Source organism: Etheostoma cragini, chromosome 5 (genome assembly GCF_013103735.1).
Source record: "Etheostoma cragini isolate CJK2018 chromosome 5, CSU_Ecrag_1.0, whole genome shotgun sequence".
NCBI classification, from domain to species: Eukaryota; Metazoa; Chordata; class Actinopteri; order Perciformes; family Percidae; genus Etheostoma; species Etheostoma cragini.
This window is the reverse complement of record NC_048411.1, coordinates 3,044,348-3,072,064: the sequence shown is the minus strand read 5'-3', so window position 1 is coordinate 3,072,064 and position 27,717 is coordinate 3,044,348. Positions and strand designations below refer to the sequence as shown.

The 27,717-nt window shown below is 41.1% G+C and overlaps 2 protein-coding genes across 4 annotated transcripts; both read left to right on the top strand.

The window, feature by feature from the left end:
- Positions 1-130: 130 nt before the first annotated feature.
- LOC117945317 lies at positions 131-13,790 on the top strand. 3 transcript variants are annotated; one of them, XM_034872749.1, is made up of 13 exons: positions 131-282; positions 2,651-2,852; positions 5,127-5,422; positions 6,426-6,584; positions 6,726-6,865; positions 7,772-7,943; positions 8,442-8,596; positions 8,700-8,796; positions 8,996-9,092; positions 9,999-10,518; positions 11,221-11,361; positions 12,485-12,599; positions 13,425-13,790. In XM_034872749.1, exons 2-13 carry the CDS (start codon positions 2,737-2,739, stop codon positions 13,574-13,576), a joined length of 2,160 nt encoding a protein of 719 aa, XP_034728640.1. In that variant the 5' UTR covers positions 131-282; positions 2,651-2,736; the 3' UTR covers positions 13,577-13,790. The 3 variants fall into 3 exon arrangements, with proteins under 3 accessions (XP_034728640.1, XP_034728639.1, XP_034728641.1); XM_034872748.1 differs by having other exon boundaries at positions 6,423-6,584; XM_034872750.1 differs by lacking the exon at positions 5,127-5,422 and having other exon boundaries at positions 262-282.
- A 1,021-nt stretch (positions 13,791-14,811) lies between these two features.
- gcnt4a (glucosaminyl (N-acetyl) transferase 4a) lies at positions 14,812-17,054 on the top strand. The gene is made up of 3 exons (XM_034872725.1): positions 14,812-15,041; positions 15,280-15,338; positions 15,581-17,054. The coding sequence occupies exon 3, from the start codon at positions 15,582-15,584 to the stop codon at positions 16,869-16,871; it is 1,290 nt and encodes a 429-aa protein (XP_034728616.1). The 5' UTR covers positions 14,812-15,041; positions 15,280-15,338; position 15,581; the 3' UTR covers positions 16,872-17,054.
- The last annotated feature ends 10,663 nt before the right edge of the window (positions 17,055-27,717 follow it).

Here is a 27,717-nt window from a genome sequence, read left to right as displayed (position 1 = left end):
AGCAATTTACACACGCATAATGCTTTCATTTCTCCCACAATTAAGGCATCTTTATCTCATGTTATTAAGTTTGTTATTTAATTCAGAAACTCTTTTTTAAAAGGATATGCACCTACAGAGCATCATAGCAGAGAGCCGCCATCATGCATCATGTAGGCCTGGGTAGACAAGGCCAATATAAACGGAAGATGCGTTTGAATTGTATTTTCGCGCCACAGCTTTGTCTGTCATTTGCTAAAAAGAAGAGGAGGAGCCGGGACAGGTTACCTTATTATTATTCAGGTAATAATAACAAGATTGGTGTGTAATGTTAGTGCAAGACTTTCTTTCTTGGTGTTCTTCAACATTAACATTAGCTATCTTACAAGCATGAAACATATTTGTTACATCTAGCTAGCTAGCTAAAGAAGATGTTACGTAGGCAAACGCTAGTTCACGTTAGTTTACTGCCAAACACATTGCGACCGTTAAGAACTTATTTAGCTACAAATGTTTTGTCACATTTGGCGACTTTATGAGTTTATATTTCGATAGGTAACTAAAGTTAGCTGTTACACAAAATGCGTAGGGCTAGCTATAGTAAGACATAGCTTATGGTCAGGTCAGTCCGGGAGTTGTCACTGTATTTAGACATGGGTCACAACAATAAATTAAAGCAGAAGATAGATAACGTTAACGTTAACACAACTTTATTCATCTCATTGTATCTGACTGAACAATAGAGGAGGTGTTTAAATGGAGAGTGCCATGTACGTGATAGGAGAGGACGTGGGTGTAAACACCTGGATCAACATGTGTCTAGCTCTGTTATTGAGATCAGAGAGGCTGGGGGTTAAGATCAATACATTTGGAAACAGTGTGTGCGGGACAACTTGTTCTTGTTGTCCAGCATGGTGAGTAAACAGAGGGAGCAGTAGAGTGTTATTGATTGATTTGTTTTTGTAAAGGTTTTGTCTGTGTGTATATTCTGGTGCCAAATAATATGATGGATCATAGATGTCAGAATAACACCAGTTCATTAACTGGGGGGAAAGTCACACATGGTCAAACCTACCACAAGCTTAAAAAAAAAACAATTTGACAGAGTAATTTTTTCTTTTTGAATGAAAAATATTGTGTGGATGAAGAATGAGACAGTGGGTCCTAAACATTGATGCAAAAGCTGCCTGTATGAGAAGAGGGGTTTCAATTATATTAAATTTGGTTTAAATTGTCAAATGACAACAGCAGTTATCGCAAGACACTTCACAGATAGAGTAGGTAGAGATCACACTAATGTATGGTGACACAACAATTCCCCCAAGAGTGCAGCAACAACTATGACTAATAAAAATAAAATAAAAGGTGTAGCAGGGCGTCAAGCAGGACCCAAATATGATCTAGGTGCCGCCAGAATCCGACAAACTCGGAGGAATACGCTAAGTTAGTAACATGCATTCAATGCAATGAGCTATTAGGTCCTTACAACTCCCTTCATAATGGGACAATGCAGTAATAATACGTGCATTGCAATATGCCGTAACAATACAGAATAGGAAATTATATGACAGAAACCTAAACAATCACAATATCACGTCATAACACAACTCGTATGATAATTACAAAATACACACATAAGTAAAAGGCAGATAAACAGGACAGCTTGACCAGTGGAGTCATAGGGAATTCCATACATTCATGTTTATTATTTTTTTAAGACAGTTACACCAACATGCTATCATCACATGGTATTATCACATCACAGATGGAGAGTCAATGTGTCCATCTGTAGGAACTCATGTCCCATTATTTATATACTTTTGTATAATAAAAATAGCAGTGTTATGGGATTTTGCAACCTTGGCAGAGGTATGTTCTGCTTTTGTTTTATTTGGTCATAGAAGGTTAGACCAATCTTTTAAGATATTGGACATAATGAATATTGAACATTAAAAGCAATATTCTGGAGTAGAGCTGAAATGAGCAGTCAATCGACTGATTATTTGACCGCCAGAAAATTAACAGCAGCTGGTTGATTTAATGACTTAAAGTTATTTCAAAGTCATTTTGGAAGTTCCTTTTTGTTAGTTTTGAGGACTTGCTCCCTTGTAGATGTATTCTTTCTGATACAATACAAACATTTTACTGTAAGATGTGAAAAATGGGCCCAGTGAGCCCAGCTAAGACAGTATAGAAACATGTCCTGTTAGTCATAGGCAAGGGCTAGTGGAGTATGTTTTGTTTCTTTGCTGTGGTAAGAAGTGTAGTTTCTCCAAAGGTAGGTTCTATTCCACAGTAGGTAAAGTCTTCAAAGTCTTCTTTTTCTGTTATAATGATATTAGTTACATCACAGCATGTTGTGCTTTATAAAACATGAGATGGCATGTTTTGTCCTTAGAGTGAAGGATAAACAATATTCAAGTTTGGTGACACACAACTAAGCATGGCGTTTAGTTGGGGACCATTACCATGTTTGCTTCACACGTCTAGAGCTGACAGTAGTTTCACCCCAGAAGATGCTGTTGGTCTAGTGTTTAGTTCATGTCATGACATGTTTTAGGTTGTGCTGCCATCTAGTGAGTGGTGTTAAAATAGACCACTTAACTTAAGATAGGACACTTTACGTTGATACAAATGATTTGATGTACAGTATGTTATCTGGTATTTACAGGTTGGAATCCTATAACCACGAAAGGAAACATCTCATTGTGAGTCTGTGAAGGAAACCACCAGATTTTCTGGAGCTAAATCCATTACATGGAAGGTGAGACCAGAGGCCCCCTGGCCCACGCACCATCACAGTGTCTTTCAAGCATCACAGCAGATCATTCATATGCCACAAATCTGAGAGGGGACGTGACTGCCAAGCCCAGGTAAGTGCTTGCAAATAGCTGTCAACCATGCAACAGTGTGGAACTTCACACTGTGTATGCTGGCACATACATTCAAGCTAGCTGTCTCACATGCTTACACACATCCAGCTCTATCTCCACAGCGCTGTGGGGTGGAGTAAGGTCCGGTCTCATCACGTATGCACTCCTGGAGAGAAGGAAAAAACACTCTGGGGGTTTTGCATTTCTTTAAACCAATCACAATCGTCTTGTGTGGCGCTAAGCTCTGGACGTAGTGGCGGTGGTTCTGCTAAATAGTCTCATGAAGGAACTTGTTCTGGTGGAACATTTGCACTCCGCTAAAGAAAACGCCACATACAATATTACATGAAGTTAACTCTTGACACAATACAGAAAAGTGAGCTATATAAATTAGCTGATAGATGGTTACACTTAATTATCTCTTTGCCAGTGTATCGCCGTATGTACTTTGTCCCTCCCCCACAAGCACCTCAATTTCTCTGTCAGATAAGATCAACCTTTGCACATTTTCAGCGTAAACATCAAATAAAGTTTATAGACTAGTAAAGACAACAGGATACTTTCTTTACCATGCACAGCTTAAGGACTTAATGACAGTTTTGCATCGTCCTTAATGTTTATTATTTCAGGATCTCACGTTTGTTTTGCATGTTATTCATTTAAACCTTACCATGTTACCCCAGTGTATTTGTTTAAGAAGTCTAGGAGGTGCCTCAAACGTTACACCTAAACTGGCATTCAGAGTCTTGATGACACAGCATGACACATTGTGAGTATTTCTTACTAATCAGCTCCAAGATATCTCAGGCTTGTTACTACGTTAAGTGTTGGTTTGGGTATTTTAGTAGGAATTGTTGGCAATAATAAATATATAGACTATCACCAGACTTATCCTAACATTTGTCTTTCACTGTATTTGTCAACGCAAAGAAGAAGATACCTTATGTCCTATGATGCTGGGGTGTTGTCTGCAGTTGCTTCAGAGACAGTGTGTGACTAGAGCATCACAGGTTTTGCATTTCATATCATTGCTTTATTAAAATTGATTGCAGTTGTGATATATGACTAGGCTAGGATTGATTGCAGTTTAGAACTCATTAATTGAAAGTGTGTTTACTTGCACATGCATCCTCCAGGGGATCCTAGTTTCAATACTTTGAGTGTTGATATTTATTTAGAATTCCTGTACTATATGTCATAGAACAAATCTCTGCTTTGCATGTTTGGAGTTGAATGAAGAAAAATTGATGTGCATCCAATACATGCAAATTCAGTTTTAGCCCACCAGGTGGCTCTGATTGCTGCAGATGGTGATGGGGCACATTGCTTAAACTTTTCAGTATTCATGTTGTACTTAATGTTCTTTCCAGTGGAAATGTTAGTCCGTATTAGAAGTGAACTATCTGATACTCTCTGGTCACTGATCCACACTGAACCAATTTGGTTTCTTTTACTCAAAATATTTCTAGTCATTGAAAGCAAATATCTCATTGATCCATAACTTTCAGAACATCTGTTAAGTCTACATAGTTTGGCATCATGACAATGTAGACACACAAACACTGACAACAGATAAGCAAAGTTCTGTTAATGCAGTGGTTCCCAGACTTTTTCTGCAGGGCCCCCCTTTAGTAGATTAAGAGTGCCCCCTGGTGCTGTGTGTTCTGGGGAAACCCCATTTAAAGGGAAGACCCCCCAGGTGAATAGGGAAACTTGATCTGCACTAAATAAAGCCATATTCAAAATTCTTGTTTTATTCTGACATGTTAGAGTCGAAGGTTTTTACAGAGGGGATTTTGGAAATCTCTATCTATCACTCTATAAAACAGAACATGATGTCAACAACCATAAAAAATCAATTTCTGCCACATTTTTAAGAATAAAAACTTACACAAAGCAGTCTATCAAATAATATTTAAACAAATCCCTGGGTAAAAACCTTCAGAAAATAGATAGGAGTGAAACTGGAATGTTTGTAAGAGCTGCTAAGTGGAGATTTGTGACTCAGATTCTGAGAAAATGAGATTTTGAGGAAATGGAAATTAAATAAAAAGCGTAAAATCCAGCTGCTACAGTCAGTTGTTAAAAACTTTCCTTTTAGTTAACTCTGTGAACACCAGCAACGTTCTCATTGCTGAGTTCATGTGTAGAGTCCCTGGTGAGATGTGGAGCAAATCATCATGTGGTGTGGCGAGCCTTCTTAGTCTGTAATAGTCTGTGAGGAACTTCCTCAATTACCTGACTGTCACCTCGGTATGTGTTTTTTTCTTCCAGAGACATTATGGAGGTGACTGGTAGCTGTAATCCGCAGTATGAGAATGAGATGTGTGGAGATGCCTTGTCTTCAGATGATGACTCTATAAGCTTGTTGTGGAATCTTGAGACCTTCCAAAACATAGAAGTAGTGGAGTACATGGACATCAGGGATTTATATTCACAATTTGCCATTGAAGAGCAGAATGAGAAAGCTGAGGTGGAGATAAACAGACTCAAACCCCCCAGGCCAGGGTCATCCAGCTGTACCAGGTCTCTAGCAGGCCTTGCTCATTCTACAACCCACTCAGGCAATTGTAAGTAAGAAACTACTTAGCCATCATGTTAGAGTAGTGTATTGCTTCTGCCATAACACAAAACATTTGTTTTTATGTAAAATGACAACACTTGAACAAACATCAGCGTGATCAGAACTACCTAAAATGACAGAAAACATATTCTGAGGTGTAGTTCGATTTTTTAGTTTGGTCCGACATCTGAAGTCAGCATGACGCACCAGAAAAATAAACGTATACTTGTCTCTATCAGTAGCAGATTTTTCCGTTCAAAGACTTGCATAAATGCGCAAATGTTTGGTGGGAAAAGGGTTTTAGAAACAAGACTGACTTGCTTGTAAGCTTGTCCAGCTTACTCAGCTGCTATAACTAAGCAAAACAACACAAAAAGGATCTAAAGCTGCCCTTTATTGTCAGATATTTCTCATTGATGATAGATAATCGGATAGAGGCTAAAAACATGATTGGGGCATTTGTAGTTTCTTGTGAACAACCAAAAATCATACCTCTGCTCCTCTAAGACACGATAGATATCTACATTTTTTTCCACAAAATTGGCTAAATGTTGTAATTCACTTAGTCTTTTAGGTACTTGAAGGGAACCTCTACTTGCACACCCTGTTACTCCAACAGAATTGGCTTATGCTTTGTCCCTCTCCACAATTTATTACTCGCCTGAAGGAAATGGATGATTGCATGGCAATTATCCTTAATCTGACCCTCCGTTTTGGAGGCAATGGCTTCCACCAAAAGGAGGACATATGTGGGGCACACTTGACAACGAATCATCTGCGGACAGATGGTCATACAACAGTTTACTAAAGATGAAATTATGTTATTGATATAGATGGTGAAAAGAACTGGACTCAAGTTTGAGCCCTGTGGAACACCTTTTGTGACGGTTAAAAACTTAGAATTGTAGATTGCCAATGTAACAGATTGTTATCTCTCCAAAAGTGTCAAAATCCATATGTAAATTGTGTTGGATCTATTCCTATCTTGATTTTATTCATCTTCAAAGCAGCAAAGACTTTGCAATGTCTGAAATTCACCAACAAGCGACTTAACAAGCGATCTGCAACGGGAGAGAATCTTCTGCACAAAGCATGCAAGAAAAATGATCTGGAACAAGTCAAGATGCTGATTCAGGCTGGGATAAGCGTCAACATGGAGGATTATGCAGGTTTGTCACAGCTTAGACACTTGTTTATTTTCACTTGATCAGTTCTGTATTTGGACATATCTGGAACTAATGAAACAATTAATACCTTTCAAACATAAAACTCTCCCAGTCTTCTCAGTAATTGTTAACCTAAATTGTCAGGCTGGACACCCCTCCATGAGGCTACTCTGGGTGACGAGGCAGTGGTTAAGGAGCTGCTGAAGGCTGGAGCCAATGTCAACGCCAGAAGCTGTGATGGTGTCACACCCCTTAATGATGCTGTTATGGCTCGAAACTATCAGGTGATTAAGAAACTCTAAATTAGACTTTAACCATGTAGAGTATAGTTGTCAGCAACACTCTCCACATGTCCATAGAGAACTAAAGTCCTGGCATTCCTCTAACACTAGCCTCTTTGTCTAAATGCAGAATGCTGTCTTTTTCTTTGGTTTTTACCAAGAATACAAGAGAGACAGGTCATTACAAACAGTACATAGCCAAGACATCAAAACGGACAAAGCAGACAATACATTTCCTTAAAAAGTGACTTTACAAAGGTTACATTTACAAAGGTAAATAAGTAAATTAATAGATAAATTAACATAGCCTACAAAAAATGCTTGCTGTGCATAAAACCTGCGACCCGGAAGTCTGCTTTGCCCTACATTCCATTTTAAGTACGGTTCCCAGTATTATTTAGCACCTTCACAGCATTGTCACAGCGTTTTACTCCAGTTTCCGAGTTGAGCGACGTGTTTCCTCTGAATGTTGAGAAACGGTGTGCAACGACGATTTTTTCTCTTCTCTCTTTGTGTGTCTCTCGTCTGTTTGCTGTGTCACAGGTGAAACAATCAGCTGGGACGCGTATGTAAACTCGTGGTAATAAAAAGACAGAGGGCTTGTGCAGACCCCAGGGTGCTCGCTCACCCCCCTTTCAGTCATAAAAAAAGTGTTGTGTTTGTCGGGTCTGAACGCGCCCCTGGTTTAAACTAGTGAAAGAACACATGACTGCAGTGAGGTCAACTACTTTTTTTACTCTGAACATGACAATATAGTTGACAGTTGTGAAATCAGCTGTGGTTTTGTTGATCACTGACTGGAGATTTTGTGACGAAAAAGCTATGATTCACCTGCCTTGTTACACTGCTGATGTGGAACACATAATCATTGTCTGACAAGGTGTTGTGAAATACATGTGTGTGGTGTAGGTAGTGAAGCTTCTCCTCCAGCATGGGGCCAACCCCAGTGACAGGACTGTCGGTGGTCAGAGTGCGCTGGACATGGCACACGATGAGACTATGAAAGAGCTGCTCTCGTTCCCAGGACCTTCTGTTAGACATGAGCTGCCTCGTGAGGCGCCTACTCATCAAGAACAACCAGGTGAGTAGCTCACACTTTCCATGCTGGACTTCAGAAAACAATCTCTGCAGAGCAAATGTCATGTGAGCCTATTACTCTGACATAAAGAAACTAGGATTCATAGTAAATAGTCTCAGTACTGCAACAGCAGTACAGCAAATGGATTTTGCAACCATAACTCGTACTCCACTAAAAGACTGGGTCAGACTACTCAACACTTGTCTCTCCCAGACAAATGTTTTAGATTTGAGAAAAAAATCGCTTTAAGCTGTCATGGAGTCCTCACTCAAGCCTGTCCTGTAGTCCAGTTTACAAGATTATGTGTGCACTTGAGTGTGTTCTATGTTGAGTATCTTCTCCGAAAACATTGTAATGTTATATTTTTGGAAACAATTTGTGTCAAAATCCAACTGTAAATTGTGTTGGATCTATTGCTCATATCAAGCATAGAAAAACCTAAGACTAAGGATTTCTTAGTGTGTTGAATTCAGCTGAGGTCTCAGTGCAGGATTCTTTTAGGTGACCCATCTTCAGAGGCTCGGTGCCACCTGCAACTCTCCTGCCAGAACAGCTTTAACAAGGCAAATATGCAATCCAGGGAATCGGGTGACAGAGACGGAGCCAGAGAGCCTTGTGACATTCAGCGGAGGAAGAAAGACACCATCACGGATTATGTGAGGGCTCTCAAGTGTGCATTTGTTTCACATTGACAAATAGGTCTTGTTAACCATTTATAGCACACGTCCATTCTCCATTCATTTGATTTCAACCTTATAGCTGAGTCATCCTGAGGCCATAACAGCGGTTTTGGAGGAGATGAGGAAGAAACTATCAGGAATATGGACTTGGTCTCTAACAGGTCCAGAGGATGCAGGTAGAGCAGCTGTTAATGTTTGATGTACACAGAAAGAGAATTATACACCATAAATAGCCAGTAAGATCACAGCATATCCAGCTGGTAATACTCATGCAAGTAAGAGGATAGGCAAAACATGGTCAGATTGCTTTCAAATAGAGGACAACCAGAAAGACTCTGAATTGGTATCATTGACTGTAGCATTGCTGTTTTTCAGGCAGATACAACGCCGCGCTAACACAGATCCAGAATGTGCTGATGGAGGTGCTGAGCAAACACCGTATGGAGAAGGAGAACCTTGCCCAAAGATCCCGGTTAGTTCAGGATCTTCTCTCGTGCTTGACTCAGTGAAGCTTTGTTACCCAGCAGCAAAACATACTCTGTTACACAGTGCTTTCATTCTTAGAACTTGGCGCCACAGAGTCACTACAACACCCCTTATTTTTCATCAGACAAGAACAATCATTTAACAAAATGATCCCAGGGCAGTCTTCCTTTAAAGCTAAAGAAATATTCTTGAAATGAGTGTAAGTATGTTGAAGCAAAATAGAGTAAGGCAGCACTAGGATTAGAACAATTGAACATCTTTAATGTCTTAACTTTCTGGAGGGCTCCTAGAAGCTTTGTGCTGGGGGAGAGACATGAATGGTGTTGTCGTTTATACATAGGTTTGTTTGGTTTATTGTCTATTTTGTTACTGTTTTGTCGAAAGGTCTGGAATATTGAAATAACTGGCATATGAGCTTGGTGGGTGGTGATGACAGAAGGATATTTGTTCATGTTGTGAGTTGTATGAGTTGTATGTATTTCTAAGATCAGAGGACATATGGTGACTATGAAATGCAGCATTACAGTTCCAAACATCTCCTGTTGTTTAGATAATAGTGTTTCATCAACATCATTTCATCACCAGATCTCTGCACATGATGGATAAAATGAGTGATAGCAAAAATAAAAACAAGTCAGGTCTCGCAGTGCTGGGTTTAGATCATTGTGCTTAAAAGACAATAATTTCTGGTAATGTCTAACTGTTTTATTGTGTTTAATGACATCTGTACAGTACAAGTAGAAATTCAGTGAATGTTTAGCGATTTCTTTTTCTTTTCCGACGCTTTATGCATTGTTTTATTCAGTTCTCTGAATGACACGGCTGTCAACCATAAGGTTAGTATTGCCGTTGTTATCTAATTACCAGTCGTGTTGTTTGATTCTCTGTGCAGCAGTTTGCCCGACTACCTTTGGCACCGTGTGTTAAAAAGTCAACTCGCCTCCCTCGCTTCACGTCAGAAGAACTTGGAGGAGATCCTCCAGTTGCAGTTGCAGTTGGTAGAGAAGTTTGTAACCATGAAGGCCAAACTTTCCAATCAACCACCCAGCCATCAGGACCGTACAGTTGTGAGACAGCAGCCAGATCTGGTCTCCACACCAGGCTCTTATAAAGCTAGAGAAGAACCAAATGGTCATAGAAAAGAAAGCTATGAACCAGTTACACGGACCAATGTCTCAGAATCGATCTGTACATTTGCCACGCCTCCTGTTCATTCAGCAATGAATGCGAGAGCCGGTAGCTATCAGAGCAGTGCCCCACAGGCAGGAAACTCTTTAAAACACATCGACTTTCAGATGAAAGAAAACAATGCGCTCTTTCAGACAAGAGCTGAAGACATCAGCAAACATCTCTCTACGCTCATCCAGAGGGGAGTTTTGGAAGTTGGAAGTCTTCTGAGGTTTTTTTTTAAGGTTAGGCACAGCTCTACTCATTAAACCATAATCCAGTTGTAACAGCTTGTTGTCAACCCTGACATATTTTAACCCAATGTCTTGCCTGATGACAGTAAAGGCAACAATTACATTTTCCTCATGCTGAATATAGGTCAGACAACACCATGAACTTGGTTCATCCACAGGTTTATTCATATGTGGAGCTCTCACATGTGATGAGGCATGACAGGGTGTCTGCTTAGTGCAAGCTTCGTCCAATAAGATTTATTGGCTGCCATTTACATTTGACATATCAACAGCACTCTGAGTTATTGCATGGTTTCAGCATGATTTAATTTGTTCTCAAATCGTAGGCATCTCTCCTTGATCCGTTAGCTGCCTGTCTCCTGAATACACTGTGAAAAAGCCCGGTCTTGGGAGACAACACTGGGGGGCGCAAAATGTCAAACAAACTCTAGAGGCACAGGCTGTGCACCAAAATATAACAAACCACTCCAGCAAGTCACTGACAAGATGGTAGGGGGTGGGGGTTAGTGAAGGTTAGACAGTTAGTCATGACAGTTACAGAAACATGGGAGGAGGAGCGAGCTTGCTAGGTTTTGTTTTGAATTTACTAGGAATGTCAACAGAAGTGACCATACAGGAACTGAAAATGCACCTTTGAGTATGTGGTAAAGCTTTCCTCTGAACCCATATGTGATTGTTTTTTTACCTCTGCAGCATAACTGGCTTCATGCTATTGTGCTAGAGGATGGATCAGTAAAGGACAAAAAAGGCAGGAAACACCCAACTCCAGAACGCTGGTTGGAGGTCATCCTTGGCAACAATATCCCTGTCAGCTCATCCTACGCCTGGGAAAAGGTTAGACACCAAGCTGCCTTCATCTTATTACTGCACTCAAGGAAGGAAACCCTATGTGTTGGCTCACAACCCCCCTCAGGCTCAGACAGCAGCACTTCATCCTCAGTCATACTTATCAGATCACTGAAGAGGGTTTTGAATCCTGTCTCACTGTTTTATAAACAGCTGTGCAGTGTTTTGGCATCTGGTACGTCTTCACACTCCTGTATGTTTTGCACTGACTGGCCTTCCTGGGTTGAGTTTAATTAATTTTACTATCAGGACCTGAAACAACATTTGTGAAGATTTACATCTTCCGTAGGAACAGAAATGCTAAAAGCCACAGACAGGAAGTCAAACAGTACTGTTTGTCTTTGTCTCTGTAGTAGTTACAGCAAGAACAATACTGAATAAAACACCAGCCTTTTCCTAAAATGCATGTTTGCACAGTTTGAACATTGGCCATGAAGTACATGTGTGCTCTTGCAGTAGTTCTGACACACTTTATAAATCACTGACATAGATATAAATATTAAAGTTCATAATAAGTGATATGTTTATTTATCTAGCACTTATCAAAAGCAGCAATTACAAAGTAAAGAGATACACTTTCATCAGGTAACAAGAATAAAATAAAACCCACAATGGTGTTTACAAAACAGGCAGTGCAGTGAAAATAGTCCACACAGTAATGTGGTGAAGTCAAAGGTTGTTTCTGAATCCAGGATGAGTTAGTTATCTATCAGAGCCTTCCTTCCTATTGTGAAACGAGGTTCACGTGACTGCTGTTTCCTGCCTGCCATTAGGGGGGTCCTGGAGACAGGGCAACACACAGCATCAGGCTGTAAATTATTGAGCGTTCACTGTGGAGCTGTGCAAACACACAAACACATACACAGAGTCACACACGCACACACACACTCCTTCACGACTTCCAAATTAAAAATTGCGTAGTGCTTCAGAGGCACTTTAATGGATGCATGATCCAGAGTGCTGCTGAAGACATTTGATAGGCCCTCAGGGCTCACATTTCCCACCCAGGACACTCTGATACTCTCATTAATAAGTAATAATTTATTAACAGACATGTCAGTGGTTGGTGTTGAAGGATATTTTTAATGAACTCCTCTCACTGTCCTCTCAGGTGCAGTTCCAAAACAAACCTTTGTCGCATTACTTGTTGAACGTGCAGACTGAAAGTCCTGAGGCCGATGTCCGGCGCTGCACGGTTGCTCCGTCTCAGCAGGCGCTGACACCAGGTCTGTAGTTCCTAACCACGACCTCAGCTAAACTTTGACTCCACACATCCCGCAGAGATGCTCCAACAAATACAGAGGCAGTGCGAGCGCCCACTCAAGCGTGGCTTTTTCTAAATCAATAATTAAGCACCCTCCTTCTACACCTCCCACCTGGAGATTCAAAAAGCCTCTTTAAATCCAAGGGGGTTAGCCTCTCCTCTTTAAGCGTAGCTCCTATGGGGCCATTTTGATGCTAATAAGCCATCACCCATAGTTAGCATCTTATTGACAGCCATTCATTATGGCGTCACTTTGACAGCGAATAACTTTACATTTGAAGCGTTTAAAGACTCTGTTTGTCCATTGTTCATTAATAAAGAAACACAACAATGTATAAAAAGCTCCATTACCTTGTACCTCACGTTATGGCTCCGTAGCAGACTTTTTAAAAATAAAAATAGTCTAACGATTGCGTCATAAACACGTGACTTACTGTCTTACCTAGCTGTTTAGGTTTAATTACTAATGTTAACTAGCATGTTAGTTAGCAGTAATTAGCCTGGGCCTATGTTATCTTCTATCATATACCTACGCTCTCCGTCTTTGCTGATTGGGAATGATTGAGATTTCTCTTGGCACAGCTACCAGAAGACTTACAACTTTCAGACAGGTTGCTCATGTCACATCTACGAGCTTCTAATATCCTTCACTGGTCTGTGTCCACAGCAACGGGATCTGTTGGTCCATTTCTTTAACTGTCTATAATTAAATAAATCCTATTTATTCTAAAAGGGATTTCATATGTAAAGCATGGTTTGTATTTGAATGTCTTTTTTATTTCTGCAGAGGCCGTTACCTTGAGTCTCATGAAAATCCGGATAATCCATCTGGTGGATGACTCGGAGCTGCTGCCCAACGCCATGATGGACTGTTACTGGGAGAAGCTCATTAAGAACGACTGTTCTGAGTCTGAGGACTGGGGCACTGAATTATTGTAATGATCCCTCCACACACATTCTCCAGAACTGTTTGTTTTGAGACGTGAACTTGTAAGGTTAACTAAATCCCTGTTTTATGATCAATTCACTGTGGGTCAAAGCCACCAATGGGATTGAAAAGTATTTCCCTCTAATTTATTTATCTTTGATCCTTTCCCACTTTACAGCTGGGATGTTCTGTATGTGTAAGCTTTCTAGCAGAATGAGGCTGTAGTGTTCTGTTCACCTGCCTGAAACCAAGGCAATAAAGATAATACAGTTGATAAAGGTGTGTGCATTGGGCAGTGGTGGAAAAAAAACTAAGTATAGTTACTGTACTTCAGTCCAAATGATGAAAAGTTGTACTTTTTACTCCACTACACTCATCTGACAGATTTAGTCACTAGCTACTTTAGTTACTCCACTACATTAATCTGACAATTTTAGTCACTAGCTAATTTAGTTACTAGTTACTTTAGTTACTCCACTACATTCATCTGACAGTTTTAGTCACTAGTTAATTTAGTTACTAGTTACTTTAGTTACTCCACTACATTCATCTGACAGCTTTAGTTATTAGTTACTTTAGTTACTAGTTACTTTAGTTACTCCACTACATTCATCTTACAGCTTTAGTTATTAGTTACTTTAGTTACTAGTTACTTTAGTTACTCCACCACATTCATCTGACAGCTTTGGTTCCTAGTTACTTTAGTTACTAGTTACTTTAGTTACTCCACCACATTCATCTGACAGCTTTGGTTCCTAGTTACTTCAGTTAATCTGCTACATTCATCTGACAGCTTTAGTTACTAGTTACTTCAGTTAATCTGCTACATTCATCTGACAGCTTTGGTTCCTAGTTATTTTAGTTAGTTACTTTAGTTACTACCTACTTTACACATTAAGATTCCTGCACACAAAACACATGTAGTTTATAAATCTGATGTTTATTATAAAGTAACCTAGCAACAATATAACAGCCTACAGGTCCAGCTGAGATGATGAGACCATTAAACACACAGCTGCTTGGATCCTTTACGCTTTCTAACACGTTTTAGTACTTTAACTACATTCTCCTGATGATACTTACACACTTTTACTCATGCAATATTTGTATCCATAAATATACAACAGACTATATTTGCAGTGGGATAGTAGTACTTTTACTTAAGTAAAGGATCTGAATACTTCATCCAGCGCTGGCATTGGGTCAGATATGAACTCCACAGTGCGCGCATGGATACAGCGACGGATCGTTGTGTTAAGGAGATGAGAGGCGGGGTGCTTGGCTATGCTGAGGAGGGTTAATGAATAGTAAGGGGGTGGTAAATGTATCGGGTGGCGGTGATGTGCGGGCAGGGGGCGGACTGCTGCCAGCCGGCCCGGACTCTCCCCCCTGCCACTCCTCTGTGGACGGCTCAGTCCGCGATGGAGCCCGGGACATGAGAGCACACACACGGGACTCACTCTCTTCACGCGTGGGGTAAGTTCTCTGCTCCTCTGGTCGCCAGTCGGTAAAAGTAGCGTGTTCACAGAGTATTTCAGCTTGTCATGTTTCAGAAGTCTGATGCGTAATGCAGATCATCACAAGTGAGCAGGCAAGGAGTTAGATTCCCGACACACGCTTGTACTGAATGTGTCAATCCGCGTGCTGTTGCTGTGTCACAGTGTTTCCTCTCTTTGTGTTTCACAAACTAAAGAAATGTCTCTCCTTATGAAAGGTTCTCATGTGGAAGTGTGGGAGAAGTGTGCATGGCTCGACAGACCTTTAGAGAGCAAGGTAATTCAGAGCAGAAACAGACATGACACCTGGTGATTTTGTCTTAACACTGCATGTAAATCATTCACTTTGCTTAAAGAGTGTCACTGACCGTGTATTGCAGTAAAAACAATAAAGACAGTCATTATGTCATTTATTTTAAACCATATTGCGTATTGCTTTTCTCACAATCAGAGGCAATAGTTAACACAGTGTCCCCTGAACGCTCATGTCCTTGTCTTCTCTTGTCATTTGGTTCCTAGAATGAAAATACCATGTGGCCACTACACACATAGATTGAGACACAGGTGCTTCCTGTTTTCTCTGTCTCTGCTGGCGGTCTGTCTGCTCAAGCTGGTCTACATCAAAGTGAGGGTGAGGGACAGCGTCTATATCCAGCCCTATGGAATCCCTGATAGCTTCTCCAGGACCCACGACCACAAGTATGACGTCAACTGCACAGCCATCTACGAGCTGGACCCTGTGGAGATCGGCAAAGTTCTCCAGATCAAACGGAAAGCCATTGTTGACGTCGACGATGACACCACCGTGAGTCTGACCTCGGACTGCCAAACCTTTCTCAAAGCCCGGGGTTACAATGAGGCTCCGGTGTCGGCTGCAGAGCGCAGCTTCCCATTGGCTTACTCTCTGGTGGTGCATAAGAACGCCCCCATGGTGGAGCGAATCCTTCACGCCATCTACGCACCGCACAACATCTACTGCATCCACTATGACCAGAAGTCATCTCCAGCGTTCATAAAGGCCATCACCAACCTGGCTCGGTGCACTCGAAATGTGTTCATCGCCTCTAAACTGGAGTCTGTGGAATATGCCCACATCAGCAGGCTAAATGCCGACCTGAACTGCCTCCATGACCTGCAGAGGTCAGAGGTCAACTGGAAGTACGTCATCAACCTGTGTGGCCAGGACTTTCCTCTCAAGTCCAACTACGAGCTAGTGCTGGAGCTGAAGCGGCTGAACGGCAGCAGCATGCTGGAGTCCAGCCGGCCCAGCGGACTCAAGAAGCAGCGCTTCAGCTTCCAGCACGAGCTGAAGAACGTGCCTTTTGAGTACCGGCGCATGCCGGTCAAAACCACGGTGCTCAAAGACGCTCCTCCTCACGGCATCGAGATGTTCATCGGCAGCGCTTACTTTGTCCTGTCGCGGGATTTTGTGAATTATGTCAGCAGCAGCCAGGTGGCAAAGGACTTCCTGGCATGGTCGGCTGACACATACTCACCAGATGAACACTTCTGGGCCACCCTGGTCAGGGTCCCCGGGGTGCCGGGACACATTCCCAGGTCCGAGACTGACATTACAGATCTGAGGAGCAAGACAAGACTAGTCAAGTGGAACTATTTAGAAGGAAATCTTTACCCAGCGTGCACCGGTACACACATGCGCAGCGTTTGCATCTACGGAGCGGCTGAACTTCGCTGGCTCCTCAACTACGGCCACTGGTTTGCTAACAAATTTGACCCCAAAGTGGACCCGATCCTGATTAAGTGTTTGGAGGAGAAGCTGATGGAAAAACGTCAAAAAGTGCAAACATGACACTGACGGGATCAGGAAATGTGGCGAGGAGCGCCTGCGTTTATTCCGGCAAAGGTGCAAAATGACATCAGACTTCATCGACTCAATCATTGGACACAAGCACAGCTTTGAGATGATGGCACTTGACTTGAGTATATTTTAATTTTGTTAATTAGAAAACATTGAACTTGTTAAGGTATAGAGCCCGACTTATAAAGGATTTTTAAGGCCAATACCAATACCAACATTTGGTTATTTAAAAATAATAAAATAATAAAATAAGATATATCGGCCGATATCTTTTTTTTTAATTCTGAAACGCGTTACAAAACTAATAGATTTCCCTAACATGAGTTATTTGTAGTTATTTATGAGTTCTCACTATAATAATATCATAATAAATTGTTTTATTGTCCCAACAGAACAGAGAATCAAAATATATTAAAGTTCAGATAAATAAAATTTACAAAAATACAAACTTAAGATAGGAACCTTAAAGTCCTTTGAACAAAAACACAATAACAAAATTAAATTTGGTGGACAGACTATGCAACGCCAATACTCATAACATGGCTGAAAGCCCGCTTTTTATTTTTTAAACATTCATTTATCAGAATTATTTGTCATTAACAATGATTCTGATGAATGAATATAATATAATGTCAATTTTCTTTTAATCGGCCGTGATAAATGCAGATACTGATAGATCAGGAAATGCCTAATATTGGCCAATACATATAGGTCGGGCTCTATTAAGCTAATGGTTTCTAATTACTTTGCAGATTATGATGTCTCCAACACACACATGATGAGGTCATAAATGTCCATCGCTATGGTTTTACTAACATCTGAACCACCTGCAGCAGTGATGCACAGTGGGAAAGAGATTGTTCTTTTACTTTTATTTAAAGAAAAGTACACTTGCCTAGTATTTCTCTGTATGGCGACACCTGTTCAGCAGGAAACAGCTCTTCCACATTACGTCAGCCTAACGTGCACTGATCCCACAAATAGGCGCCAGGTAGCTCAGTTGGTAGAGCGTGCATCCATATATAGTGGTTTACTCCTGGACGCAGGGGGCCCTGGTTTAACTTAAAGCTGCGGCCCTTTACTGCATGTCTCCCCCCCCTCTCTCTCCCCTGTAATGGTTCCAGCTGTCCTGCCAAAATAAAAGCCAAAAATACCCAAAAAATACTCTTAAAAAAAAATGAAACGGAGGTATGAAGGAAACTACAAAGTGCCTTTGTCTAAAAAAATAAGGGATTGTTTCCTTAAAACAAGTGCCACTTAATGTCATCTGAACACCGGCTCCATGTTGTTTTAAATACCACAGACTCATGTTGTTCTCCTGATCCACAACGTTGAATTTTAGTTGTTTTTTACATGAAGATTAAAAGTGATCTGAAAATGTTGACATGGATGTAAAAAGATTTCTGAGGATTTATCCATTCCGGAAGGAAAGTGTGATGCTTCGGTAACTCTTTATAATAACCATCATTCATAAATGGCCTCTTAAGAAACTTGTAAATAAAAAATCATAAGTTCATAAATCAAATGAACTTATGATTATTACGCTTTACTAATTATTAGTACAGAATTGACATATAGTGTCATAAAATAAATCGTTTATATTAGATAATTATTGCTGTATTGCTTATATAGCTATAACATATATATGAATGGTTGCCATTAGTGCAACAAAAAACGTCTCAAATAACTAATAACTAAATTGTAGCATTGCAAATAATAGGGCTGGGCAATAATTTAAGATCCTAATTTATCGTCCTTTAATGGAATCATATCATGATGAAATCATAAATCCAGATATCGTGATAGACATTGTCTAAATTTAAAATGACAAGCTCATACTAACTTATCGAGGTGCTTAGTGCTGGTTGCTATGAAGTGTTACGGCTGCTTTTCATTGGTCGATGGCCTGTACAGTAGCTTGTTGGATTGTCTATTTGAGAAGCTTATACCCCCCCCCCCCCCCCCCCCCCCCCCCCCCCCCCCCCCACCCCGCTGTTACTCAGGATCACTTTAAGGAGCACGGCTACTCTGTGCTAATTTTGGACTGATAGTATTTTTGCATTAATAGAATGAAATACTTTAATTTTCAAGCATTAAATTGACTGGATTAGAAAGGAACAGACATTCCTGTCTGGTTATTTCACAGGTGTTTCCATGTATATTAATGGATCCTATCCACAAATATTGAAAAGGCTTTGTGAAGGTGTTGTGAGGTAGGAAACATGTCCAGCATGTTGTAGAGGGTGCATGATGCTCCCAGTGACACCGGCTGTACTCCTCGGAGCCGTTTGGATGGCTGTCAGTGTTTTCATTGCTGCCTCCACACTTGGCTGCAAATACTGATGACTTAACAGGATGGTGTTAGGCACATGAGTGAGGATGGGAGCCTGCAAGCTACAATGACTCAGGGTTTTCTGTTCATCAGTCTGTTACAAAGTACCAGTGAGGCATCAGAGAGCTCCGCACCTCGGGGGGCCAGCCTCTTTAAAAATCGATTTCATTGAATCTATATTTTTTTATTTATTAATTTTTACCATTGATTGACCTACATGTGTTTTGTTTCAATGGTACTGCTGACGGCGACTACATCATATCTGTTTTCATCAAAACAGAGCGGAAGCAGAAAAAGCAGAACATCCTTGTTATGATCTTCTTTAGAAAGTAAATGAATGTCAGACTGACATGTGATGTCATTCTTCTTAGAAAACTCCGTTTTTAGAAATGTCTCACGATATATTGTCTTTAGAAGTGTATTATTCAACTTTAGTTTTCAATAAAGAAGGAAAAGAATATTACAATACTCGAAAATATTGAATCACAATACTACCAGTCAGCACCTATGTAGAGAAAAAGTAATTGAATTGGGACAAATGCAAATGGTCCCAGTCCTTGTCACCACACTGCTGTAGTATGGAGGTCTTAATAAACTCAAGCACAAATGCTGCATAAGAGGGAGGACACAGTGGCCTTTTGCTAGTCTTCAATACAATTACTGAGATGGAGAACAGGATTCTAGAGGCAGCGTTAGACGTCTCGTGTTCAAATTGTCAGACAGGTGAATGGCTCCTTGGAGATTTTTGTTGTCCCATTGTTTTTAGCCCTTTATATCTACTGCAGCTCTTTCTATCTCCTGCATTCCAGTCAGTGTGTGTTGTGTTCTCAGACGGGCTGAAACGGGATCAGCTGGTGGTTTATTTACAACACAAAGGAAGAGGTGATGCCGTGTATTAGCAGCAGTAGCTCGTGTTTCTGTCCTTTTTTAACGGGAGCGAAACACTTCAAGTCTTCCATCAGCTGCACTTTTTCACAGGAAGACATTAAAGCACGTCATGGAAGAGGATTCACATGGCTGACTCCAGATCTGATTTTATTATGATGGAACTTTGTGTGCACTTTAACCTTAAAAAGGTGGCCTTGGGCGCATACTTAGCTCACCTGCTAGAGTGCGCGCCCATATATAGAGGCTCAGTCCTTGACGCGTCATACGTCGGTTCGATTCTGACCTACGGTGCTTTTGCTGCAAATCTTTCCCGCTCTTTCCCCTTTCACGTCTAAAAGCTGTCCTTTCAGAAATAAATAGGCCTAAAAATGGCAAAAAGATTATAAAAAAATAATATATATATATATATATATATATATATATATATATATATATATATGACCTATATAATCAGAGTTTTTGCTTGACATTTACTTTCCTTAGCCTCCTGGTATTGTGATTTTGTGATGGTATTGCCCAAACAAGATTTGGGGGTGCTACAGGCAAACATCTTTTGAACTGTAGAATGTAGAATTACAATATTCATTTCCCAATCTTTTCTTAGTGTTTTAGCAACACATTTAGTGTATGTCATGTCAAAAATGCTTTCTGTTCTAACTGTCTCCGTGTCTGGGGACCCACAACAACAAATCAGCTCATTGTGGGCAACAGGAACCTTCACGGACCCTCCCAATCCCACAACACCAGCTGTCCTGCTGGAAGACGTGCACGCACCTGGACCGGAGCGGGCTGGACCAGAGTGAGCTGGACTCGAGCTGTGGGAAGGAAAACCAAAGCGCAACACTCTGAGCTAGACTGAGCTGCTTTTCATTCACTCATTCAAGCATCGGTGTGGACGCACCAGGATACATGCTTAAGGCAGGGGTGTCAAACTCATTTGAGTTCCTGAGCCACACCCCCCCAATCTGGTCTTGCTTCTGCTACGACAGCGTCAGAATTTCTAGATTAAAGTCTTAACTTGGATATTCTCTGAGATTAAAGTGATGCATCTGCAATGGAATTAATTACTTCTTTGCATTATCACACTTCATTTTATCAAGTCATTCAGTGGGCCTGATCGGACCCTTCGGCGCACCGGTTCTGGCCCACGGGCCGTATGTTTGACACGCCTAGTATAAGGTGTAAAGGATTGGTAGCGCCACTGACTGGCCATGTGTCTTGTTGAAGTCTGGGACTTTGCAGCATTCCCTCCGGGCTCCGGCCTTGTGTCCAGGGAAATGAAAATGGGGTCACAGGTACAGAAACAGTTAAAGGGCCGCACCACCAATTTGGACACATCCAGATCAGCTAGGAGTACTCTTTAGTCAGTGAAAACTGCTGCATACTGTTTTCTGAGGCTCTGGAGGAGCTTCGTCAAGTCTGCCTTAGAAACCCTCATCGTGTCATCGTGATGTCACGTCCAGAGAAAGCAGAAAGCCTGCTTTACAAACTGGAGTTGTGCAGTTTAAAGGCACGGGTGTTACATCACGGAAGTACTGGAGTACTCCAATAAAGTGTGTCCTGGGACTTTCAACTGAACGTAGATGAGAAGATCTTAAAGTGCTCAAGAAAATAAACAAATGTCATCATATACTGTGCGACTTCATGAAAACTGGGCCCACTCATGGTCAGAGAGGACTGGGTGATACAATCGAGAGCTCCATTACAGCTGCTAATGGATCTTATGGTAAACATTTTCTTTTGCCATTTCAGGCCTTTATTGATAGGACAGCGTAGACATGAAAAGGCGCATGTGCCCTAAGTACAAAGCCTCTGTACATGGGGCACCCACTCTACCAGGTGAGCTACCCAGGTGCCCTAGTGAGATACTAGAGAGCACTGCAGATCCACCACAGCGTCACTTGATGGATCTTCTTGATGCTTATCACTGGAGTGCCCCCGTAGCTGTGAGCAGCGCAGGGCTCATGGTGGTGAATCAGTTGTCGTATCATGGGAGCAGACAGGGAGTGTGGCCTCACTGTCGCTCCTCCGCTTCGACATCGGCCTGCTCCTCACAATAAACTCAATTCATGGCTGCTCAGCGCTGCAGAGGGGTTGTGGAGGACAGGTGAAATGTGAATACGAAACCTGTGCCCCCCCCCCTGCGTGTCTGTCTATCTGCAGGTACACAATGAACAATAAGCATCATTCTTTCTCTGGGGCCTGGTATTTTGGACCAAGCCCAAGCTGAGCTGTTAGGTTTTTCTTTTCCCCTGGCTCATTAAGATCTCTTTTCCAATAAAGATGCTGTGTCATCTTCCACATGGATTTATGAATCTGTTTCAGCTTATGTTCTGGCTGGCCCCTTCATACCCCCTTGATCTTCCCGTTAATTAGTTCCGTGGCCTTAAAAAGACATCCAGAACAATCTTCGCCACTCAGAGTAATTACATTATGACTCAGTCTTCCTGAGATTGTTTGTTATCCAAAGATGGAATCATTGGCCCGACGCCCAGCTGACTGAACCAGTTGGCTGCTGTCTGATCTTTTGACAGTGTGGTCGAACAGATAATCAGCAGGATTTTCTATCTATGTCCCCTCACAGGCTGTCCAATCTGCTTTTTACCATTTTAGCTTTTTCTGTCAGAAATCTGAAGAACATCTAAAAAAACTTCTCAAACAACTTTGGGGGGGGGGGGGGGTCCTTTGCGGTTAGCAGAGCAGCAGACAAGAGAAGGTGAGATGTTTTATCACTGTCAGACCGGGGTGTGATGCTGAAGCAGGGCTTCCTCCAACCAGACTCGGTAACGTCTCTAAGGACATATTGATCATTATATTTGACAAACAGCTGTGAATTCAAAGCCTGGGATTGTCAGATTAATTTGCAAATGCAACTGGAACCTTTCAATTCATTTTTGATTTCCAACTTTCTGGCCAAATGGCCTCTGGATGAATGGACCTTCAACCAATCAGAGCAACCAAATCACTTCCCAAATTACTGCACTGTAACGCAAGTTAATTACTTAAGGCCTGACGAGATGGATTTTTATGTGACATGTAATTCCACGATTCCTACATGATCTTGTGATAAAGCATAAATCCTGTGAGGTATAAAATGTCCTTCCCTTTATCAGTTGACTTTAGTTCTGACTATTGGAGAACTGTTGGATAAACCTCCAAACAGTGAGCAGGCAATGAAAACAACAGGTGTTCTTTCTGTGAAATGGTTGTACAAAGCGTGTGTTCTTGGAGTGCACAGAGCTGAACCTTTCCAGCGGTTAGACCCAACCAAGGGCCTCTCAGCATGTATCAAATACAGACTGTCATCGGCCCTGCCCCGTTCCTGTGGTCCTAGATGGACCAGGAGTACCTCAGGGTGAACAACTTGTCTTTGTTCTTCAAGGAAGGAAACCAGGACCTGACTGCAGGATTAAGAATTCACGAATGTGTGGGGGATGGGATGGAAATAAAGCCGGCCTTTCCAACTGTGAATGTGTGGTCAAGGGTTAGACGTGATAATTTGAGATAATAAAGGCACCCCTCAGAAACGGCAAACCTGGTAGTGAACCAGCTTGGTTCTACAGTTAGTGAGGGAAATAAGTGGAAAACTGTCAGGTTTTGTGAGGTTAGGACCCAAATGCAGGAAAGCGAGGAGATTGCAGCAGGATTAAATAACATTAGTTTAATATGAACTTAAAAACTGCTAAGCTGGTCTGATGAGCAAAATCCAAATATAAACTTAAAAGAGTCTTTTAAACGAGAGAGCTAACAGACGAGGGGACACAAGGACTAAATACAGAGGTTTTTTATATTTCATTTAAACTGATCATTACAGTCAAGTACAACAAAACATACGTACAACAATAACATCAAATCATACAGGGGTACAATCACAGTCTCTGTAGGCATACTGTGGGGCTCGAAAGTAGGGGCCCCCCAGGTAAAAATTTGTATTAATGTGCGTAAAGAAGGCAGGAAAAGATGGAAAAATCTCCAAAGGGTATCAAATGACAGATTAGACATATAATATGTCACAAAAAGTTAGATTATATTTCCAACATTTACACTTTCAGATAACGTCTGTAAAAGTTTGGGCACCCTACACATTTTTTCCTATGTACCGCCACATCTTTTCTTGACTTCTTTATGCACATTAATACATCTTTTTACCTGGGGTGCCTTAAACGCTTGAGCACCACTGTAGGAGGACAAGCTGATAGGCAGAGCAAAAAAACATCTTGAAAGTCATCTTGAAAGTCACACACGACTCATATAGACCCAGAGTTTTGGTATTTTTTGAGTATTTAATTGAATCAATGTCATTTCTAAACTCAGTCATGAAACCAGAAAAAAAGGTTTTGTCCCACTGCAATTGCTGCTATGAATGTGGTATTGAGCATATAGAAATAACAGATTTATAATGAAGTATTTATCTTCGTATTCAGCTTCAAACTCAAACATACCAAAGACAGCATCCTTAAAAAAGAATGAAAAATCCGTCAATTAAGATGCCTTGTAAGGTTTGAAATATGAAGAGCCAGGAGTTAAGAAGCTGTTAAGAACCAGTAAGGTGAGATAGGGCAACCTTGCTTAACCCCACGAGACCCATTAAACCTTGGGGATGCACCAAGATTTCCTTTTACTGCACTATTGCCATTCTTCTGCAATGTTCTAATAGTTTTACAAAACGTGCTTTCAAAATGAAGCCATGTTCAAGAGAGTCAAAGGCTTAATCGAAGTTAAGAAACATGAGGAAACTATTATTGTTCATAAGATCGTTAAAGTCTAGCTCATCCAAAATCAGTCTAACATTGTTAGTAATTCCTCATGAAGCCAGATTGTGACTCATCTGTGTCCCAAATGTGATAGCTAACGCTGTACAGTCATTATTTAACAGTGTAGTTGGTTGCAACCAGTTCTCTAAATCTTCCTTATCTTTATTTGGCTTTGGTATCAGGGTTATGGTTATGAGTCATATTTGTTGGCTTTATTATGAATGCTTTCTGAGAAAACATTTAGCAAAAAGGGGGAAAGTTCTTTGTCAAACATTTGATATAATTCAGACGTTGTACTATCACTCCCTGAACTTTTATTATTTTTATGACTATCAATCGCTTTCAGAACCTGACCATTGGAGATGTTCCTATCCTTTGCAGAAATAATTTTATAATTGTTGATTAAATCTACAAAGGAGTTAGCTGTCACTTCACGGTATTTGGATGTGTATAGATTGCTGTAAAGACGGTGGCAAATGGCAGATACATCGTTTAAAAATTAAATTAAATTAAAAATTTTGTCAGGAAGACAACACAAGGGCTAAATATGTCTGGAGACTGGGTGACTCTCTCTCTCTCTCTCTCTCTCTCTCTCTCTCTCTGATTTCCTGCGAGAACACACATTCAGCATTAAGCACAGATGAACTAAATGTGTATTCCTGGGAAGCAACTTGTCAGCATCCCCACTTCCTTGAGTCTCTTTTTCTCTCCTTTACTCTGTATTTCCATAGCAGGCTCACCTCAATGCAAATATCAGCTTGGGCAAACAACCTGAGCAAACAAATAATCATGTGACTGTAAGATAAATAACAAGCTTTCAGACAGCTGTTCAGTTTCAAAGATCATCGGTTATCCTTCACATCTGTCTGTTTAGTACATGTGCTGTCATGGGAACACAGTGTGCTGACCCGGAGAAAAGGCTCCATTCTTTTCTTCCACTCGCAGTCACTAGTTGCTCGGCTCAATCGTCCCTACAGATATGGACCTCATGTGTTTTATTAGCATGAAAAGCCAGCTTCATAGCTGATGGCCAATGAGAAACTGCCCGTGGAGCACAGCAGCTCAGCATAATGCAGGCCTTGTGTGTGCAGACCGCCGCTGGTTCCAACCAACACCTCACTACATGAGGTAATTGCCTGGAAACACAGAGAGCACTGTATGTGATGACTGAAAGACACTCGGGATACAAACGACATGCTTTCCTTAAAAAGGCTGATTCAAGATAAACCACTCAAATATTTATAGAAAGGTCAAAGTTACATAAGCTTTAATCACGTTGCCATGTTCCACATGTAATTGCCAGTCAACTGGTTGGTGCATCCAACACTTTACAGCATGTGTTCAGTGTTTATACTGAACATTAGCATATGTTGATATGTTTTATTACTCATGCATCTGCATTCACTCCTCACACACAGGCTCACTCACTTTTCGATCCTCTTATCAGCTGTTCTCATCAGCTGATCTCATCTTTACAGCAGTTCAGTGACACACCTGCGTTGTCAGCCTATCATCCTGCTGCATTTCCTCTTCTTAAACAGGATTCTCTCTCTGCCTTTGGTACGTTCATGCTGCTGTTACAGAGCGGGACGTTCCCCGCTGTTACACTTTTTCAGTCTGTTCTCCTCTCGATGCTGTCAGCTGGCATCACATTGCAAATCGCTGCAAATGGCAAACGCCCCCCCCCCCCCCAGTGTTAGCAGCTCCATCAGAATCATCAGCCACCACCACCACCACCACCACCAGTGTCTGGATTCATCTTGCAACTGTAGACCGACTTGCTTTGGTCCAGCCTTGGTGTCTCTGAGGGGAAATTAACCCTTGGGTCAAATTTGACCCGTTTACAAAACCTTTCCATCTCAGAACTATGACAAAAGAATGTTGAAAAAAGTGCCAAAGGTTTAAAAAAAAAAAGTACAAAATCGCAGGAAAAAAAATCAACAAAAGCTCTCTTTTCTAAATGCTGAAAAAGCGACCAAAGAAATCGGAAAAAGTGACAACAAAAGCATAAAAAACATTGTAAAACTTGACTAAAACTTAATGTTAAAAACTATGACCAAAAAGTGACAACAAATTGGAATAAAATTGACAAATATCGAGAAAAATTTTGAAAAAGAACAACAAAATGTTGAAATTTCAACCCAGCGAACCCAAAGTTGCAGGTCGACGGGAAGACAACGCAAGAATTAAGTATTTCTCAACATCTCTAATTAAAACACGGTTGATTGGAAGAGATGCACACCTGTGATGTCGGGGGAAGAGGAGTGGGGTTTCTGTGAGATCTGTAAACGTCACTGTCCAGTTCAGAACCAGCCCGTCCATTTCCTGGCAGCTGATTTTAAACACTTGGTTGATGCCGTCTGTCACAGTCGGTGCAACTTTGCCATGCCGTCCATATGATGAAGACATTTCTCATTTCTCTGGCCAGTAACATCAAATGTGTGCCCGCCTCTGATTTTTTTACATATGTATATACTACATACTATGGCAGCCGTGTTGCCCTCCACTTACACTGCTTGCACCCAGAAAGGTGGAAACACAGTCTATCTCTCTGATTGTGGCCTTCAAGATAGATTCCATCTCTGCATGCTCTCTCTCTCTCTCTCTCTCTCTCTCTCTCTCTCTCTCTCTCTCTCTCTGTAGCCAGCGTACAACTTTCTCTGTGGCAGCCATCACGTATCCTGTATACGTTTAAATATTTGTTCTTATATTTTATATCTGTTCTTATATTTTCTTCCTATTATTATCATTATTTCATGTATGTTTCATGTATATTGTATGTATATACTGTATATTGGATTCTAGTATTTCATTTACATTCACATTCTGTGCTGTGTGACTGATTTTGCTGCTGTAACACCAT